This window comes from Toxoplasma gondii, chromosome VI (assembly GCF_000006565.2).
Source record: "Toxoplasma gondii ME49 chromosome VI, whole genome shotgun sequence".
Classification (NCBI taxonomy): domain Eukaryota; phylum Apicomplexa; class Conoidasida; order Eucoccidiorida; family Sarcocystidae; genus Toxoplasma; species Toxoplasma gondii.
In genome coordinates this window covers 2,883,647-2,901,278 of record NC_031473.1, presented here as the reverse complement: position 1 = coordinate 2,901,278, position 17,632 = coordinate 2,883,647, and the positions used below count along the sequence as shown (strand labels likewise).

The window sequence follows — 17,632 nt, the reverse complement described above, 5'->3', positions numbered from 1 at the left end:
TCCTTGTGATGCGCCTTCACCATAACTGATGTGAAATAACCTGAATCTTGAACGCTGGAAGTCCAATGCTCGCCTGCACGGCGGGTGGCATTTCTATCCCACGTATCCTAGTTCGGGCACATCGCATGAAGTCTGGCGGTTGGATACGTTTTTAAAGCTTTAGTGCAGGCCATCGGAGTCAAGGAAATACAACACGTAACTCTGTTCATGAAATTCAAACAGGCTCCGACGGAACGTCACCGTAATTTGAGTAGTCTGCCTCGCCAACACGGTACGGCAGTTTGGGAACAACTCCACCGTGCAAGTTGGCTCTACCAGAATCCATTGAAATCACGAGATGAAACGTCTCTGCAAGTGATTTGCGGCCCAGCGATGTATAAATTCAACTCGAAGAAGCGGAGACTTAAAAGTACCTGGAAGTACGACTCTGGAGTTGAAGTACAGCCAATCCAGTTCGTTATGAACGATCCAGAACTCCAACTGACCAATAATTGTAGCTCTCTGAAGCCGTCCAGGCTGGACTCCATGTTTCAATTTATAATATGGTCCTATGTTTCTACGGAGCAATTTGGAGTGTATACATTGCCGGTCGGAACACTGGTTCAGATATTGAATGTCTTCGTTTACCGGATCCAAGTAATGTTGCACTACCGTAGCGTGGTAGTCTCCTTCCTCATGTTAGTCTGTGCAGCATAATTAAGTCTGTGTATTTGCATATATGATGATGGATTTCGTCAATGTCTGTTTACCCTTACTGATATGCATCTCAGTCATGTTCTATAGTGCTCTGTTAAGCTTCTGACCTATCGCGTCATCACAACACAATTAAGATGATACTTGTTGTAGATACTGTTCCGAGACAGTCCTGAATAGCGCAGTATAACTTAGACTCGGCAAACAACCAAATTCTTTATCATGCTGTACACCACCACTCCCGCGCCGTCAGCCGTCGGCGAGAAGGATGCAAAACATAAACCAAAAGGCTTTACGAGCCTGTGAGTGAATGATACACCGCATATTCCCTTTTTTGTTTCTGATCAAGCTCCACTTTACGTGATGCCTGACGTGCGAAGAAGTTTCACACGATTCTCCGTTGCGTTCGCCATCGGTTCAGACTTCTCGTACTAGCCTGTTTACCCGCCCATCTGCAGTTTTTCGGACACCGATCCGTGTCATCCTTTAATCTGTGGATCTTCAGGGTTGCAAAAACGAAGTGCTACATATTTTTGATTGCAAATGTCAGAAAGCAGGAACGCTTCACTTTGCGAGAGGCACTGTGTGGCAAAGAACGTCGGACCTCGTCAAATCCTGCTTTTTGTGGTTCTCACTACTCACACTGGAGTGCTGAACAGTTTGCGTTGTGAAGACATCCGCATTGTTCACGGTCACGAATTCTGACATGTTGACGCGCAGCGGCGCATATACTGAAAGGGATAGAGTAATTTGAGTGTCTTCTGGACGAAATGAGTTACACTGATTTCGTGCCTGGTATAGTTTCGCTCTCAGGAGTCACACGAGCTTTTCATGGCCTACACCGAATATAGCATCAGCCAGGGTCGGGGTTTGTTTCTCCCTGAAGTTGAGATGCAATCGGAGGCTGGATCTGAAAGGCACTAGCGACGTTTACGTCGAGACGTGAGTTGCTGGAAGCGGAAGGAGTTTTGGAGATAAAAACAAAGTGGGAGAATGGAACTGACTGAAACACAGTAGGATGAGTACGCAAAAGAACGAAACGGACGCAAAAGGCTGAGGCCTCCCGGCCGACACATCCTCTGCAAGCCCCTCACCCGTCCGTCTCCTCCGTCTCAAAAAAAGACAGTTCTTTTGAGATAGAAAGTTGCCACCACGCAGTGAACCGCAGAAAAGGGTTCCACAACAAGGTATAGCAAACATCCGGAGAAATGGCCCGAGTCACTCGAAAACGAAAGAGGCTCCAGTAGGCAGTGCATAGCTGCAGGGTACCCCGAAAGACTCTTCAGCAGAGCAACTTGCTCTCAGCCACAGGTGGTGTCTTCTGTGTCGGCGTACGATAAATAAGTGCTATCCCACTGCTTGTGTTAGACACACCTCTCGTGTCCCGTGTTTAGTTCTTTGCAATAGCACGCACACTTCGACCCTAAACAGTGTACGCAACTCCTTGCTAACACACCTTCAGTGTTGCATCGACAAGAAACTGCACTCTTTTCCCCTGCTTTACCATCTTCACGGTCTGCTGGCCTCAGCCTCGACACCAACAAACCGAACCAGCTCCGTAAGCGCGGCAAAAATCAACTCTCTTGAACGCGTGTGAAGCCTAGGGAAGCACCCAGAGATTTAGGTCTTCCGACACAAGCTGTGATCGCTCGTTTCTCCAGACCCCCGCGAACAGGCCACGCTCGTTTTTCTTGATCTGCCTCTTCCTTCGCCACTTTGTCGTCGCCTTTGTTCCTCCTTTATTGCTGAGACAAAAGCATGTTGACGCCCGAGGGCAGATACATGACGTTCCGGCTCTTAGCCATGGTGTCGGCGATTTCCTTTGCAGCGTCCAAGCGACGAACTTCGATCAGTCCTGTGCCGTGCTGTTTGATGGCTTCAGAAATCAAAGTCGCTGCCTCGGCTTCTCCCTCTGCACGCACGACGGCTGCCTTCTTCTCCTGCTCTGTCCGTGCGACGATGAATTTCGTTCTTTCGCTTTCTTGCTGAGCAACCTGCTTCTCCTCAATGGCTTTTGAAAACTCTTTGCCGTAGCTCAGGTGCGTCTGATTTCAAACACAGGTTTCACGCAAGACCAAAGACGCCTATTCGGTCTCACTGGAACTTTAAATTCAGAAAGAAAACGATTGCACCGGTGCTGGTACGATCCGCATCGCCGCAGTGTGGGAATGAAAAAGACAAGAGTCTTTATGAATAACTTTGTTCCCCAGATCCACTTCTCTAGTGTTGATCCGGCCAGGAGAGAGGTGAAACGGCCCCTACATGACTCGGTGTGTTGTGCTAAACAGTTCTTCATTTACAACTTGCACTCTGGCAGGTACAAGCCTAAAATCTGTTCTTCAATGGCGCATCTCGGAATCTGCGTGAATCTCTCCGCCTTAAGACCAGACCCTACCGGAACGAAAGGAAATACAAAGGGAAAACTCAGAAAGACCTACCGCCCCGTCAGTCGTACAAGACGTATCCTTCCCTGTGCATCATCCCTTAATTCTTTCGACATCTTACAATGGCAACGTCGTCGAGGACGAGGTCGAACTGGCGGGCACGGTTTGTGATGGCATCTCTGATGTCGTGCGAAACTTTGTCTCTCTGAGTCAAGAGGCTCTCAGCGTCGTAGCGCGCAACAACGGCTTTCAGCACTTCGTTTCCAATAGACGGCAACACACGCTCGTCGTAGTCAGGACCGAGAGTCTGGTGAATGATCGGCAGCCGATCCTCCATGGGCCGGTACAGCAGCCTCAGACCCACAGACACCATCTGCAAGTCGCGAGTTCCCGTTGTCGTGTTGATAACCTTTGGGCGAATGCGGACGTCGTACAGAAAGGGCACTTGGAACCACGGAAAATACAGATGCATGCCCTCTCCAATTGGCTTCTTCGCCACGCCTCCGAAACGGTTGAACATCACCGCGCGCTGGCCGCCATCCACTGAACGAAGAAAAGAAAGAGACCTGTCGCACTTGAAAGAAAACACGAGTGGTCTCGAGGCCGTCGAACAGGCACGTTCACGTCTCCACGGTGATGCACAGGCAACGGCATACAACGGGATACACAATGATACGTATCATTGTAGTGGTACGGACAAGAAAGCGAAGGCAGATTCAGGGACGTCGAATCCTTTTGACCTTTGATAAATACTGTTTCCACACCCCGACAAGCATTCATGCTAGTACACAATGAAACCCGGCGGAAGATATACAAAGAAGCATATATATATATATATATATATAGCACCTGCGTGCACATCAGTACAGTGGTAGAGGAGCACGCTTCCAGCTTTTGTGTGGCCCTCGAGGAAAGCATCGTCGCGCTTCAGCATCCTTCATCAAAGGGCGCTATTCACAAAATATCAATGATACAGGAGACAACATGTCGAAAAACGATGGAATCACGACAGTCACCGAAGCTGAGACAATAGAAAGACCCTTTCTCTTTTGTGCCCCCAAATGGGCGGTCTCTACAGACAGCTACCACGCAGCGGAGCATCGCGAGGACCGGAATCCCCAATAAGAGAAGAAAGCCTTTTCCTCTAGACGGCTATCACTGTTGCATCCGCCGGCGACTATAACCGTCACTGTGCAAGGCAACGGAGATTCCCTCTGTGCACACTCCTCAAAGCACTCGAAGAAAAATCAAGCCTTTCTGGGTATGTTTCACTGAGGTGACTTGCGGGCACTCTCCCAGCTAAGTAACGTGGTCAACTCATCTCTAGGAAACGGAAACCGTGCTCTCTGAGACTATTTTGCAGCACACGGGGCTGCGCGAGACACAGTTCCGTAGTCGCGAATCCCACTGATGCAAGGGAGACGGAAATCTCCATGCATCGTCTGTTTTATGTTTTGTCTCAACGTCCTGAAAGTTGACACTGAAATAGATTAACTTATATTCGTGTCCGAATTTTCCCCTTCGCGGCGAGCGGAACAGCGGCCCCTGCGGCACATGGAATGAATCCATTGTTGCCCTCTCACAATTTTCGGACTTTCTTCAACTAATAAATTGTGACAGAAATGACAGAGCACTTACCGTCATAGAGACAAGAAGAGGCAACGAAACCGGCGGAGCCAAGAAGGACCCCAGCGCGGCCGATGGTCGTGAGGAGTCTCTCTGCCATTTTCGACGCTGAAAGAATTCACGTGTTGACTCGAAGAGCGTGTTAGACTGTTGTCCAGTAAAAGATTCAGAACGCGAACTTCGTACAGGGACGAATCACACGACGACGCAACCGCACAGTTGGATTCTCGCGGCGACCCAGAGTTGAGATAGGTGCGAAAATTGAGCTCCAAAAGACAGTAGAAAGTGCCAAACCGAGTGCAAGGCAAAAACTGCGAGCGCGGTTCGTTGTCTACTTTCAGAAAAAAAATTCTTCCTAAAAAGCTCCCTCCGCGGACGGATGCGTGGCGTGGAGAGACGGAAGTCTTAGCACTGGTACAGACGCAAAATGCACGTAAAGTTGGTGTCTCAAAAAACGACAGGTGAATGGCCGGGGGTGAAGAAAGAAACGGACTTTCTAAGCAAAAAGCTGAGAAAGAGGGTGTGAGATTTACTGTTTTCTTGAACCGAGGAGGGGAACAGAGGGCGGAGCATGTGATGACGTCTCGTCCCGCACGCACGGGGAATTGTCGGGGCGACCGCAATTTCACTGTTTGTGTCACCTAGGAAATCTTCCAGTCTCCTCTCCGTTCTACCGGGTTTGCGTGAATTTAAAGCCCGTTAAACCGAAACGTGTCTTCTTTTTTGCGGCCTGTCCCACATGCGCAGCAGACTAAGCCGGCTTTGCCTAAGGCGCGTTTTCAGCAAAATCGAAAAGCCGCCGCGGAAGTGTGCGCCTTCTGGGTTGAAGGCCGAGTTTTACACCTCAGCAAGTGCCTTCTGTCTTAAAATAATCGGTCGCATCCAGGCAGAAGTCCCGATCCGCTCTAAATCCGGCTCGCCTGCAGCTTTGCCCAGTGTGTGTGTCGAGAGAACAGGGAAAGTGTCTAAAACAACTAAATACAACTGCGGGCTGTGAAGACGGCAGAGTCTCGCAGCCGGTGCCCTTGAATTTCTAGACTCGTCTCTGCGCGCAGGCCACCAACACGTTGGTGACCGGAACTCCAGCATCTCGCCCCGTTAATGCGCCGCCACCCCGGCACATCGCGTGGAGGCAACTGCGGAACAGACCCAAAATGTTCCTACGGGTGCTGCGGGCGCCGCACGGGACGCGAACCCAAGACGCCGGCTAGTTTAGACGCGGGTCAGCCCTGAACCCCGGACCCACGGTGCGCGGAAATACCGACAACAGTCCACAAATCTGCCTGATCGCGCAACAGCCACCGTCATTATTCGTTTAACCCTGTTTCAGCGGATTTTTTTGGTGTACGTACACGTTGCCCTCGGGCAGAGATTCGCACCTCCTTTCCAGCTGCACTCTACACTATCAAAATGAAGCTCTCTGCCGCCATCGTCTTCGGTTCCCTCATCGGCTTCGCCGCCGCTTCTGGTAGGCAAAATTTCGCGCCGAGTCTTCCCGGTGCACGCACCATGCAAATGTGTAGAGTTTCAGGGAATGGTTTCCCGGATTCGGTTCGCCCCGAAAGCTGGAAACACCCTTCTGTGGGCGTTCGACGCTCTGGCGCGAAGCGACGCTTGGACTCCTTTCAAAATAGGCAGAAAGCTTTAGGACAGATTTAGAGTGGTGTACCGTAACTCGTACCGGTCAAATATATAAAATATGAAACAGCCTGTGGCACTTCTCCATGGTGCCCCGCCGTATCTCGGATGCCCAATGCTCCTGTATATCGGTTGGCTGTGGAAATGTCCTGAAGTGGACTGTCAAGTGTCGTGCGTTCGACACGGTCATGGATATTGATTTATTGATAGGTTGAGTGGTATAGTATACAAGATGTCTCTCAAGGTATGCGCTTTCACTGTGTTCCTTTGACAGTCCTTAGACCATTTGGGTTTAGTTCCAAACCTGAAGGTGCAATTGAGCACATATGAGACAGAAAAGTGTGGCGTTATTGACAGTACCGAAAAATGCTCGTTCTCTGTTCCTCCTCAAGAATGGTGCATTTGTCCCGGGCATGGTATAAAAGTGGCATGTTTTCCCAGGGACATTTCTAATGAATAGAACCGTGCCTGTAAAATGTATTCAGAATCATTTTATTGGGCGTGGCGCTACATGCCGCATTTTGTGTGCCGTGTTCCACGTTTGTATTTGCAGAATCTGTGCCCTCCACCTCCGGTGACGAAAAAAAGACTGCTGCAGACATCGAACAGACTCTCCAGATGGGCGAAGAAAAACTGAGGGGCCGCCTTGGAGAGGACATGAAGGTTTTGGAGGACTTGATCCGGAGCCTGGTCGAAGCGTTCGCCTCAAAGTTCGGAGTCGAACAGAAGGAGCTCGCTGAAGTCGCACAACGTGCCCTCGAAAACCCGAACATCGCCAATGAAGCGGGTCTTAAGACCGCTCTCGAAAGTCTGGCGACCGGTGGATTCGACTTGTCCAGCTTGGAAGGGGTCCTTGAAGGCCTGAAAACCGATGGGATCTAAACTTTTCTTGACGTCGATGGCAGCCGTCCGACGTTTAAGGGTTTTTTAACGCTTCCGAGTTGACCGTGGCACCGCTCCCTACGCTGGAATCACATATTGGGTTCTCGCAGTGTCTTTCCACCTCTATCCTTACGTGTTGAGCAGAGTCAAGGGTTCGACGATGCGTCCAGCCACTTTCGACCGCAGGCTCATAAAACTGAGCGCAAAACATCGAGAGACGAAGGGTCGTGCGAATCTGCAGCTTTTTTTCCCGTCTCTTGAGGCCGTGGTGGAAGGGATTTAACGACAGTGTCCATTTTGTATATATGGATGTGCCTACGACTCAGTCCTCGGAAACGAACATGTGTTATCTACCTTCGGTATGGACAGATAAAACGCTGTCTTCTGCTTCAGAGTGCCGATGTGTGCTTTAGGCGACAATCACATCAACCGTGGAGGCCGGAAGCTATCCTCTGCGTGCGACGAGCTGCCACTGAGGTGCGAAGGTCCCCAATCACGCGCGGGTAGAGGTTACGTAGAGAAACCAGCAGATATTTGTTTCCCGAAGAGCTCTTGTACGCCAAAAGAGGATCGCTGTTCAAATCGTTACACAAAGGCCAGCCAATGTGTCTTGGCAGTAGGTAGAATGCCCTCCCAATTGTAAACCGTAGCTCATAGTGTATCAGTCTTGAATCTTAGTGATCTCGGAGGAGGGTGTACCATATTGATATAGTGTCCGTAGACGGGCTTTCATAGATGCCGTGAACGTTCGTGCTATGGAATCTAGACGTGTGGCACTGACACAAGACGAAGTACTTGCAGTGCCTCGTGAATCGAGCGGAGAAACCATTTCTATCGTTGAAGCGAGTGACAGTGGAAGAATGCCACTCTTTCACTCAACTGCAGCTCCGCAGTACTACGAAGAGGTTTTTACTTAAGTTATGACAATATGTGGCACCACCAGTTCTCGCGCTTCCATGAAAAGAGAATCAGCCGACCATGATTCGCGGTCTTCTGTACATAATGCATTTGGGTTTGCGTGTAGTCACCATGTCCGGATGTCCCTACCGGCTGCTTCGCAAGGGACAGGGGAGAGATGCTTCACAGACATTGTGTGTCGGGTTTGCGAACATCGGTTTGAGACACCTGACCGATGAAACATGAACAGTTTGTTGTTCGAGAACGCTCGCACTCGACATGCCTATACAACTCGTGGGCTTGAATTGCCAAAATGATCCTCTGAGGAACGCATTGGTTGATGGATAGAGAATTCCTCGATTACTGTCTACCACAGCAAATAGTATGCATGATCCCAGGAACCATATTGCATGTTGCATAGAGCGACAAGGGGTGACTGACCGCCGTCACTCTTTAGTTTTCGGTGCTCCGAGCCTCCTGACTTCTGGAATTCACGGTGCCCCGCTGAGAGCATGAAATGATTTCCTGATGCGCGCACTACGGCTCAAGCGGTTGTTGCGGAACTAGCACGACAGAAAATTCTTCCAACATGACCTCTCGTTCTCCACATTGTGAGCACCCATCTGAACACGGATTGCTGAGCGGTTTGTCTCCATCGTCTTCGAAATTGCGGTACGCCGCCTTTCGGGAATTCAGTCCTCCAATTAACCACTCACGCGCCTCAGGATTCAAATCCGTTGAGCTATTACTTAGTGAAGAGTACATGCATTGTCCAACCCAGACCACTGAATTCAAAATAGATCCTTTGAGTGACTGATACGGAGCCAAACTCGTTTTTATTACGTTGATTTGGAAGTTGGAAGAAGGAATCGTCATTAAGCACCAGGTATTCCTGGACACTCCGGCAAGGGGTTTGGTAATGGCCTCCTGCACCTAATGGTACACATATCAGTCACGTTGCTGTCGGTCAGTGCTCTCTTTTGTTTCTTGAGTCCTGTTGACCGATGTGGATCACATGCCACAGAGAAGACCGGACTTTGCCCCCCACTTCCGTACGCCAGACTAAGATAGCCCAAGCAACTCAATCCTTAGGAACACGATTTTCTCTTCGAAAGGAGCTCTACAGAGACCAGCATACGCCGGAAGTGAATCATGTGAAGAAATCCCTGCAGTCCACTAGAGGAAAGCCTCAAACAGTCGCCTGAATACACCAAATAGTCCTGCGTGATACATTTGAAACTACGAGACGAGACATGGCGGATCGAGGCAACTCCGTCCTGGCAGAGATTCGCTTGTGCCTGTAACAGGGCACGTATCGCCGGTGACTGGAATCTTTCTCATACATCGCCAAGGCAGTGTCACCCTTACACCTTATCGGTGCGCAGTGCTGGTCGAGTGCAAGATGCTGGCTTGAAAACACACGAGAAGTGCACGTTGTCTCCAAGGATTTTTTTTTTATCTTGACCGGTTGTTTGCGAGTCAGAAACAGATGCTTGGGTCCCGCCCCCTGCTTCTTAAGTATATCTTAATGCTAGTGATACCTGTAATTATTTGAGGTACAAAGGTCATTGCAACTAAGCAACCGAAATTATAAGATGAATTTAGATTTAGAGCACACCGATACTGACTACATTTTGAGTCATGTACTCTTGACGAATTAACATTCGGGGGTGTTAGTCTCACAATCGCTTTTTCCAGAGACGTCGCGCGACGCATACGGAGCGTGGCTCTTGCGCAGGTATGTGCAACGCTGTTGGATATGGTATCTTCGACTTTTTTGGTTTACGTTGGCAGTCGGGTATTCTTTAGAGCCGAGAAGTTGCATTTTCCGTAGCATTTGGCTTTCACCCTCGTACTCGGCAGCCGTCGTAGATTGGCGGTGCGTGAAAGCAACGCGAACATTTAGGTGCAGCAGCGTCATCGTAGCCAACCATTCCGGTGGCTATCCAGAGGGGTAACCTCCCCGCGGCTGATTTGCAACCCCTCCAAAAGGGCAAGATAGGATCGATTGTGTTTTCATCGGGCGAGAGAAAGGCTGCAGCTGCGGAGATTCGCGGAGGCCAAAAAACAACTCAGAGGGAATGCGATTTTTGAAAAACGGGGATGTACTTATTCAACATCTGGGGTCTGTCAGCAGGGAAGATTGAGTTCAACGCAAAACCCTGGACTGCCGTTACTACAGATATGTGAGGTTGGAGCGCGAAACTCGAACGAGCTCCCACCGCGGTTCTCGCATCGCTTGCATGGAGACGCGGGCTGGTTCTTTAAATCTCTTCACTTGGCCGTCGTGTGGAGCCTTCCTTCGTCATTTCCTTTGTAAGTTTCAACTTCGTCAGCGGCTTCCAGGTCCGTCGAGCGCGGATGACGGACGCCCTTCGCAGGGTGGTGCAGGCAAGTGGCTGTGACTAGCCATCGATGCTGCAGCGATCGAAGCTTCTGCTCGCTGTGAAAGTGAGGATTTTCAGGGAAATCCCAAACTTTGTCATGTGTTTTTTCACTCGTGTGCCAAACAGCTGCATGGCATGCCGCCAGAAGCTCCCAATGCCTTTCTCGCCGCGACTGCCGTGAGAGAGACGGGAAGGGGGGGCGGGACAGAACGCGACCGGGAGGCTCTACTAGCTGTTTTTTTTCCCTCTCGGCGTTGTGCCGATTCATTAGGTTTCTTCAGGCGTAAAGGGTGATCCTTGTTCGCTTCCTCTTTCTTTGGACGTCATGAGACTCCACTGGGGTGACTGGGAACAGGCTCTGGGGACGGGAGGGAGGACCATGCACTGTCTAGCGCAAGGCTTTGGTTCGAAGCAGGGGTTTTCTCTACCCGACAGAGATAAAGGGGCAGAAGGAATTTTTGTTAGAAGCATGCTCAGACCAGACGGATAAACAAGTCTGTCTGAAGACTCCGGACTGCTGAGGCGATGGCTTCTCCACTGTAGGGTTTAAGACTTGTGCTCTCGCTTGTGTTTGCCTCTTAAGCCGGTTCCTTTTGGTTCGAGCTCTCCTGTTTTCTTGTTTTTATTGTGCCCCCCCCCTGTGAATTTCCAGTCAGCTTTTTCGCGTCACGTGTCTCTGTTCTGAGTCCACGCTTCATCTGTCCTGAACCTCCTGTGCCCGTGTGTATTTTCTCTGTTGCTCTGTGTGTTTGCAGGTATTTTGAGTTTCGAGGACTTTCTCCGAGGGTCAACATTGCGATCTTCAGTCTCTTCTGTATCCCTTTGTTCCTTCACCAAAAAAAACGCTTCCCTTTTCAACGTCTTTTTTTCCTTGCTCGTGACACATCCCAGTGCCCCACGACGCGCGTGGGTCGCGCGTTCGACTCTTCATTTCTTGACTTCCCCTCTTTCCTTCCGTCTGCCTGGCGCCGTTTCTCCACCGACGTTGAAGGCGGCGTCTCTTCCCGTTCATTCGCCGCGTTTGGCGCGGCACAGCCCCCGTGTTAGCATTCGAATCTATCGAAATGCGTCAGTTTCTTCCCCTTCTGGTCCTTCTGCCGCTGCTGCAGCGGCAGGACTCCGCTGCGCCTGCAGTGCAGTCCCGTTTCCCGGGAAGTGGGTCGCTTCTCCCTTCCGCGGTCGTTGCTGAGGCAACACGGGCTCGGCACCGCGCGTCCACGTTGGCGGCCGACGATGAGGAGACGCCCGACGACGAAGACACCGTCCTCAGTGAGCAGGAGCAGGAGGCGGAGGACGAATGTGAAGCGCAGGCTGTGGTGCAGAAGATGCTTCAGGCGGAACTGGACGGCTCGAGCACGAGCTTGATGGCAGCCTCGCCCCAGTGGAAGCACTTGAAGGCGAGCCTGGAGAAGCACATGGACAACAAGGAGATGTGCGCCCCTTTGTCGGGGTCTCAGCCCGTGTGCCGACAGGTCCAGAAGGCGGATGACACTGAAGTCGTCGGTTCTGCCACTACTGAACTCAAGTGCGGAGGCGCAGAGTACGAGAAGCTTATCGAGAAGTACGTTCACGAAAAGAACTGTCTCGCGGCAGTCGTCTTTTCCCACGTTCTTGCCCAGACGTGGCTCGGACACACAGACCCGAGCAAGGCATCTGGAGGCGGTTCGGAGGTAGCCCGAAAGGGGATCATCGATGTCCTTGTTTCCCAGTACAAGAAGGCGATGGACTCGGGGTTCCTCGACGACACCTTGTGGTATATCTACCAGGACACCGCAACCCTGCTAGAGAACTTCAAAAGCGCTGCAACGCAGGGTTTGAATGCGTTCAACTCTGACGCTGTCAGGAAGGCGCTACTCCGCCGCCGAGAGACACAGACTGCGATTTTCTGCAGTGCTGGAAACGGAGGCGACGCTCATCTCGGCGCAAACGTCATTGTGAACGACGGCGCATTGATCTTTCGCGTGAATCTCGATGGCGAGGACGGCGTCGCTGTCGACGCGTTCACTGAAGCTATCAGAACTTTCGCCACCACATTCGTGCAAGCTGTTCTTGAGGAAGGCGGGCTTCTGGATCGAGCTATCGAACTCCACAAGAGGTTCTACAAGTTCCGCTTCTTCAAAATTCAGGGCCTGATGCAGAACGCAGAGCCGTCTGCCGACGTCCGCGAACAGAACAAGCTGATGAATGCTCTACCAATGGAAAAACACAGAAAGACGAAACACGCGAAAACACCGACAGAAAGCGCCTCCTTCCTCCAGGTTACCTCCGGAGTAAAGGTGGACCCGCAGCAACTCCAGCCCGTCGCTCCGATCTCCGTACCGACTCAACTGGCCCCGCAAATGCCAACGCCGGTTTCCCCACTGCCTCTTGCGGTTGTCCCCCCAACCCCAGCGGTGATTTCCACGACCCAAGCTGTAGGTGCACCTGACCCGTACTTGAGCTCCGTCCCAATGGCAACGGCTGTGACAGACATGATGCAGCCTGTGGCTGCTATCGCTCCGGCCGCACCAGTCGCACCTCAGCAGCTTTCCGAAGTGCCGCAGAGCCTTCCTTTGCCTCAAATGCCGCAGCCGCAGGCCCCCTCTGTTCAAGGACTCGCTGCTCCAACCCAACTTACTCCTTTGCCAGAGGCAAACACCGCAGCTGTCGCGCAACCTGCAGTGACTTTTCCGACTGCCGCCACAACTGGACAGACCCTGTTCACGCCCTCAGAGCAGACACCAACGATGCCTGGCCTTCAGGAACCGATGCCTGGGCTTCAGAGGCCGATGTCTGGAGTTCAGGGGCCGATGCCAGCGATTGCACCTTCGACTCATATGGAACCCCCGTTGTCGCCTTTGGAAGTGTACGAACAAGGTGCTCAGCATCAGCCGCTTGAGCAGCACCCTGAGGTGTCTGAGCCTGTCCAGAGTAACCCAGAGAAGCCGCCAACGCAGGAGGAAGTACCTGCGAAGCAGATCGAGAGTCGGCCACAGACGACTGAACAGAAACGGAAATATTCTGGTGCGCTCAGCGCTCTCGGAGCTCTCGACGCACGTGGGCACCTCCCTGAGATGACCTACAACGCTGCAAAAATTTCGCTCCAGCCGGTGAAGGCCGTCCCGATCAAACAGAAGGTCCAGGCGATCTTCAGCCGGCTTCGCATGTTCAAAATGAACAACGAAACCGTCCTCTATGAACCCGATACAGAGATAATCGAGAAAACCGTCAAAGCAGCGTATCTCGACACGACGTAGGTGAAACACAAAGAGCTGGAGGGGAACAACTAGACTGCTCTGAGAGACAAAGAAAGATGCTTTCCTAAATCCCATATGTAGACGTTTTGCTATTCGAGAATCTGAACAACACTCACAAGATACAAACAACCAAGCTCTGTAGGAACGCTGTACACTACCACCCAAATGGAATGACTAAGACCGCTAAATTTGTTGATATATATAGATATAAATAAATATGCGAGTGGGTTGGGTCGACTCGGGAGATTTGGGGCGTGACGCAGTGGGCGTGGCCTGAACAGAAGGGGTTTCGTTGAATTGGGGGGAAGAGCCAGATATGGTTTGGGTGTTTTAGGTTTGGATTTTCTCAATAGAATGAACCCTGGTCCAATAACATCTTGTTTTTTTTCAGGGATCGTGTCTTCGATGTGTGGGGAGCGCTGCTGCCCCAGGCAGCCACGACGACGACTGCGCAGCTTTTGACCCTTCTGCTTCCGAAGCCCGACGTCGATCTGGCGGAATTCTACAACAAGACGATGAACAGCGAAGGCGTTATCAGCGACGGTCTCCAGAGTCAGCTGGTAGGTTGAGAGCCGCGGAGAAAAAGCGAGTTCTCACTATCGCAGGTTGCAAACAGGTGGTGAAACTGGGGGCTCAGTGAGTCGGGTTTCACAAATTATGCGGTGATTCGCCTCAAGCACCAGCGGCGTTCTTGTGCATACCGACTCCAGTGCTCGGATGTGTGATGAGACATGAAATATTCGGTTTTTGAGTCACTAGCTAGAGAACGGCTGGGAGAGTGCAGCTGTCGACGTATGCCCCTTCTGGGTGTCTGCCCCTTCAAGGATGCCTGTTTTCAGCACCCTGTGGAGAATCGACTTTCGCGGCATTTGGAAGCGCGTTATAACTCGACTTACTTCTTAGTTTCTCATCAAAAGTTCAACAAATTTCTGTGGCTTGGCGGCCTACACAGTGGTCTCTGGTGCAACCTCCCGTGATTGTCAGCCACGCATATTGTCTGTGTCGTCTTATGTGCAGCTCTATGCTGTGTCGATGCCTGCTTTCTTCACCGTCGATGTTTCGTTTTTGGTGTGTGAGAACTGTGGATTTGCGTCTTGATTTTGTATGATGCCATTAGAACTTTTCTACTGGGTGCGCATGTCTTCAGCCCGTCAATCACACACGTTTGGTCGAGCGCTTCGCCCTTTTCCTGGAGGAAGTGTACCGCGACTGCTGGCGCAACTTCTTCAACGTTAACGACAACTTTCTGTCTTCTTCGAGCTCCAGTGAAACTGGAGAGAAAGCGACGCTTTCTGCTGCGAGCATCCCGACCGTCTCTGCTGTGCAACTGAGTGATGCGAAAGTTGTGGACCTTGCAGACGGAGTTGTCCGGCGTGGCCTGGTAGGAGAGCGAACAATGGGTTTCTCCGCTCATAATTGCTTGTGTTAGTGGGAACAGCCTAGAGGGCACATTCCTGTGTGCCTCTCTAGCAGTCCAGTGGTGTTTTTGTGGAGGGGGGGGTGAGGGGATGCACAGAAACTCACCGAAACATGGTTGTCTGAACCTCGCAGCAGGAGTCACTTTCGGTATCCCAGGTACTCTACCGATGTGCAATCTCTCTTCTTTAATCTCGTGGGATACTGAAAGCCACAACACGTTCAGTTGTCTTAAACACGCCAGTGGGGTGGTGCAGTGTAGAAAACATTATAAAGATCGTGGTTGTTTCTATCACGATTGGAATCATAACCAGTTTCTTACGTCCTCTAGTGTCTTTTGGAAGTTGCCATATTCTCGTTACGAAGTCGGCATTGAGAGTATCAAGGCCATAGCTACAAACACTCCTGATCTCTCGCAAAAACGGGCCGGCCAAGGACGCGGAGGCTTTCGTTGCATGCGACCCGCTTTTCACCGGACGCATCAAAGTTAGAAACATTTCAGAGCGCTTCCTGCTTGCATGCAAGGGAGTTCTTTGGACCAACGTCAGGAACCGTGACCTGCTTCAGAAAGAGACGCTGTTCGGGTAGACAGAGTATGGTGCTGTGTTCGAATGCCATGCGACATCCCCTTCTCTCATTGGTAATGCGTGTAGTTCCGCTGCAATGCGTTTGATCTTTCGGCTCTGGCTACATTGGAATGGCAATTTACTACAGGCCATGATACACTGTTCGGCATTTACCTTCAAACTTGCCTTTTTTTCTGGCGCTGTTTGCATGCAGGAAAAAGCGGCATCGATGGAAGCTGTCGTGAAGGGGCACTCATTCGTGTCTTTAAAGAGTTCGACAACAGAAAAGGGTATCGACATTGCCATCGTTGACAGTTCTGACGGCGTCGGTGTGAACGAGCTCGCGAAGGTGTTCACAGACGAAAAACTCATCCAAGAATTGACGGAGAAAGCTCTCGTAAGCCCAATGGTTAGAATGACCCGTGAGACGACTGTGTCCGCGTGTCTCAGGAAGCTCATGGATTACTCGAAAAGAGGCTCAGACATTGTGAAATGCATTATTACATGAGATGGTTAGTGCGAATATCACTGGCATGCGCTCTCTTTGGATATCGACACGGTTTACTGTCCATGGTTCCGAGAAACTCTCACCACATGCGCTTTTGCATCTACTCAGCGCTGTACTATTACTCCATTTACCGTGAAATGCGGTTCAGAGGTTCAAAGTAGAAACCACTTTTTTGTGGGGACTGTGGATTGCTGGACCACTCGGGTGAGCATTTTCATTTCTAACAAAGGTTTGCGTGGCTTGTTTTCCTTTTGCTTTTGCAGAGCTCCGGCGCTTCAACGCTGTGGGCGTCGGCAGGCACACTTGCCGTGGCTGGTTTGGTTGCTGTGACGGCTTTGTAAAAGCGGCATCGCGAAAAGCACTGCTGTTTACGCTGCTCATGACACGAATGCAGTATGTCGTTTTGTTCGCGTGTGCGACGTCAGCGACCGGGAACTTCCCGGTCGAGAAAACTGTACAAGAGACGCGTCAGGCGTCAATTTCAGTGCGAAACGACGGTGGAAAGTTCGTTTTTGGGAGCGACTATGATCGCGGAGCAGCGATATAGACACCTCTGAGGGTTGGATGATGCCATCTTTCGAGGCGTGCCTGCATGTAGTCACTATTCCCCCCCCCTTCCCGCGCCGCGAGAGGAGCCGCTGACCGCTCTCGCAAGTAGGATATCAAAGGCGTGTGATTATGTTTTCACACATGAAAGTAACTGGTGTCGCATTCCCAACGAGGGCTTTTCCAAGGCGCAACGACGGTGAAACTCGTGCGAAACCCGACCTGACGTTGTGGGTTAGCCGTGACAGGAACAACAGCACCTAGAGGTATTGACGCGACACGTAAGCCGCATCGATACGCAGAATACAAGAGTGTCCTGACACTTTCAACGCCATTTGTCGGCAGTTGGCAATCCCCCCGTTTGTGTCTTGTCTGTTTCCGCGGAGTTGCGTTCCCTCTGACACGTAAAACTCAGCGGGAACGTGTGAACAACTTCTTTTTTCGTTGCCATGAAGAAACTGAAGTTTGTGGTTGTGTCAAGAGTCTCGACCAAAAACGAAAGTGGCTTATTTCCACCGCTCACTGTACTGACAAACTAAGTCGAGACGTACAGGTTGTCCCGCGGTACAAGCTCGACTTTCTTGCCAGAGGTACATCGTTTTCGGTACCGCTTTACCCGTGCCTCGAGAAAAAAAGCGAGTCTCTGTTTAGTTTCGACTAAACCGAATATAAGAAACTCTATCATACACATCGCTCATAAATATTAGCTGAGAGAACCGAATATAAGAAACTCTATCATACACATCGCTCATAAATATTAGCTGAGAGAACCGAATATAAGAAACTCTATCATACACATCGCTCATAAATATTAGCTGAGAGGACGAACGATGATGGCAAGCACATCGACTTG

The 17,632-nt window shown here is 51.0% G+C and overlaps 3 protein-coding genes across 3 annotated transcripts; 2 read left to right on the top strand and 1 right to left on the bottom strand.

Moving 5' to 3' along the window:
• Positions 1–1,450: 1,450 nt before the first annotated feature.
• TGME49_243950 (prohibitin, putative) lies at positions 1,451–5,725 on the bottom strand. The gene is made up of 3 exons (XM_002366843.2): positions 4,716–5,725; positions 3,199–3,620; positions 1,451–2,738 (listed from the first exon to the last, which is right to left on the bottom strand). Exons 1-3 carry the CDS (start codon positions 4,801–4,803, stop codon positions 2,433–2,435), a joined length of 816 nt encoding a protein of 271 aa, XP_002366884.1. The 5' UTR covers positions 4,804–5,725; the 3' UTR covers positions 1,451–2,432.
• Positions 5,726–5,848: 123 nt separating this feature from the next.
• TGME49_243940 (hypothetical protein) lies at positions 5,849–9,560 on the top strand. Its single transcript, XM_002366842.2, has 2 exons — positions 5,849–6,171; positions 6,895–9,560. Exons 1-2 carry the CDS (start codon positions 6,114–6,116, stop codon positions 7,221–7,223), a joined length of 387 nt encoding a protein of 128 aa, XP_002366883.1. The 5' UTR covers positions 5,849–6,113; the 3' UTR covers positions 7,224–9,560.
• Positions 9,561–9,917: 357 nt separating this feature from the next.
• Positions 9,918–17,422, top strand: TGME49_243930 (hypothetical protein). The gene is made up of 6 exons (XM_002366841.2): positions 9,918–10,571; positions 11,263–13,739; positions 14,135–14,303; positions 14,891–15,124; positions 15,940–16,122; positions 16,497–17,422. The coding sequence occupies exons 2-6, from the start codon at positions 11,572–11,574 to the stop codon at positions 16,572–16,574; spliced, it is 2,832 nt and encodes a 943-aa protein (XP_002366882.1). The 5' UTR covers positions 9,918–10,571; positions 11,263–11,571; the 3' UTR covers positions 16,575–17,422.
• Positions 17,423–17,632: the final 210 nt, after the last annotated feature.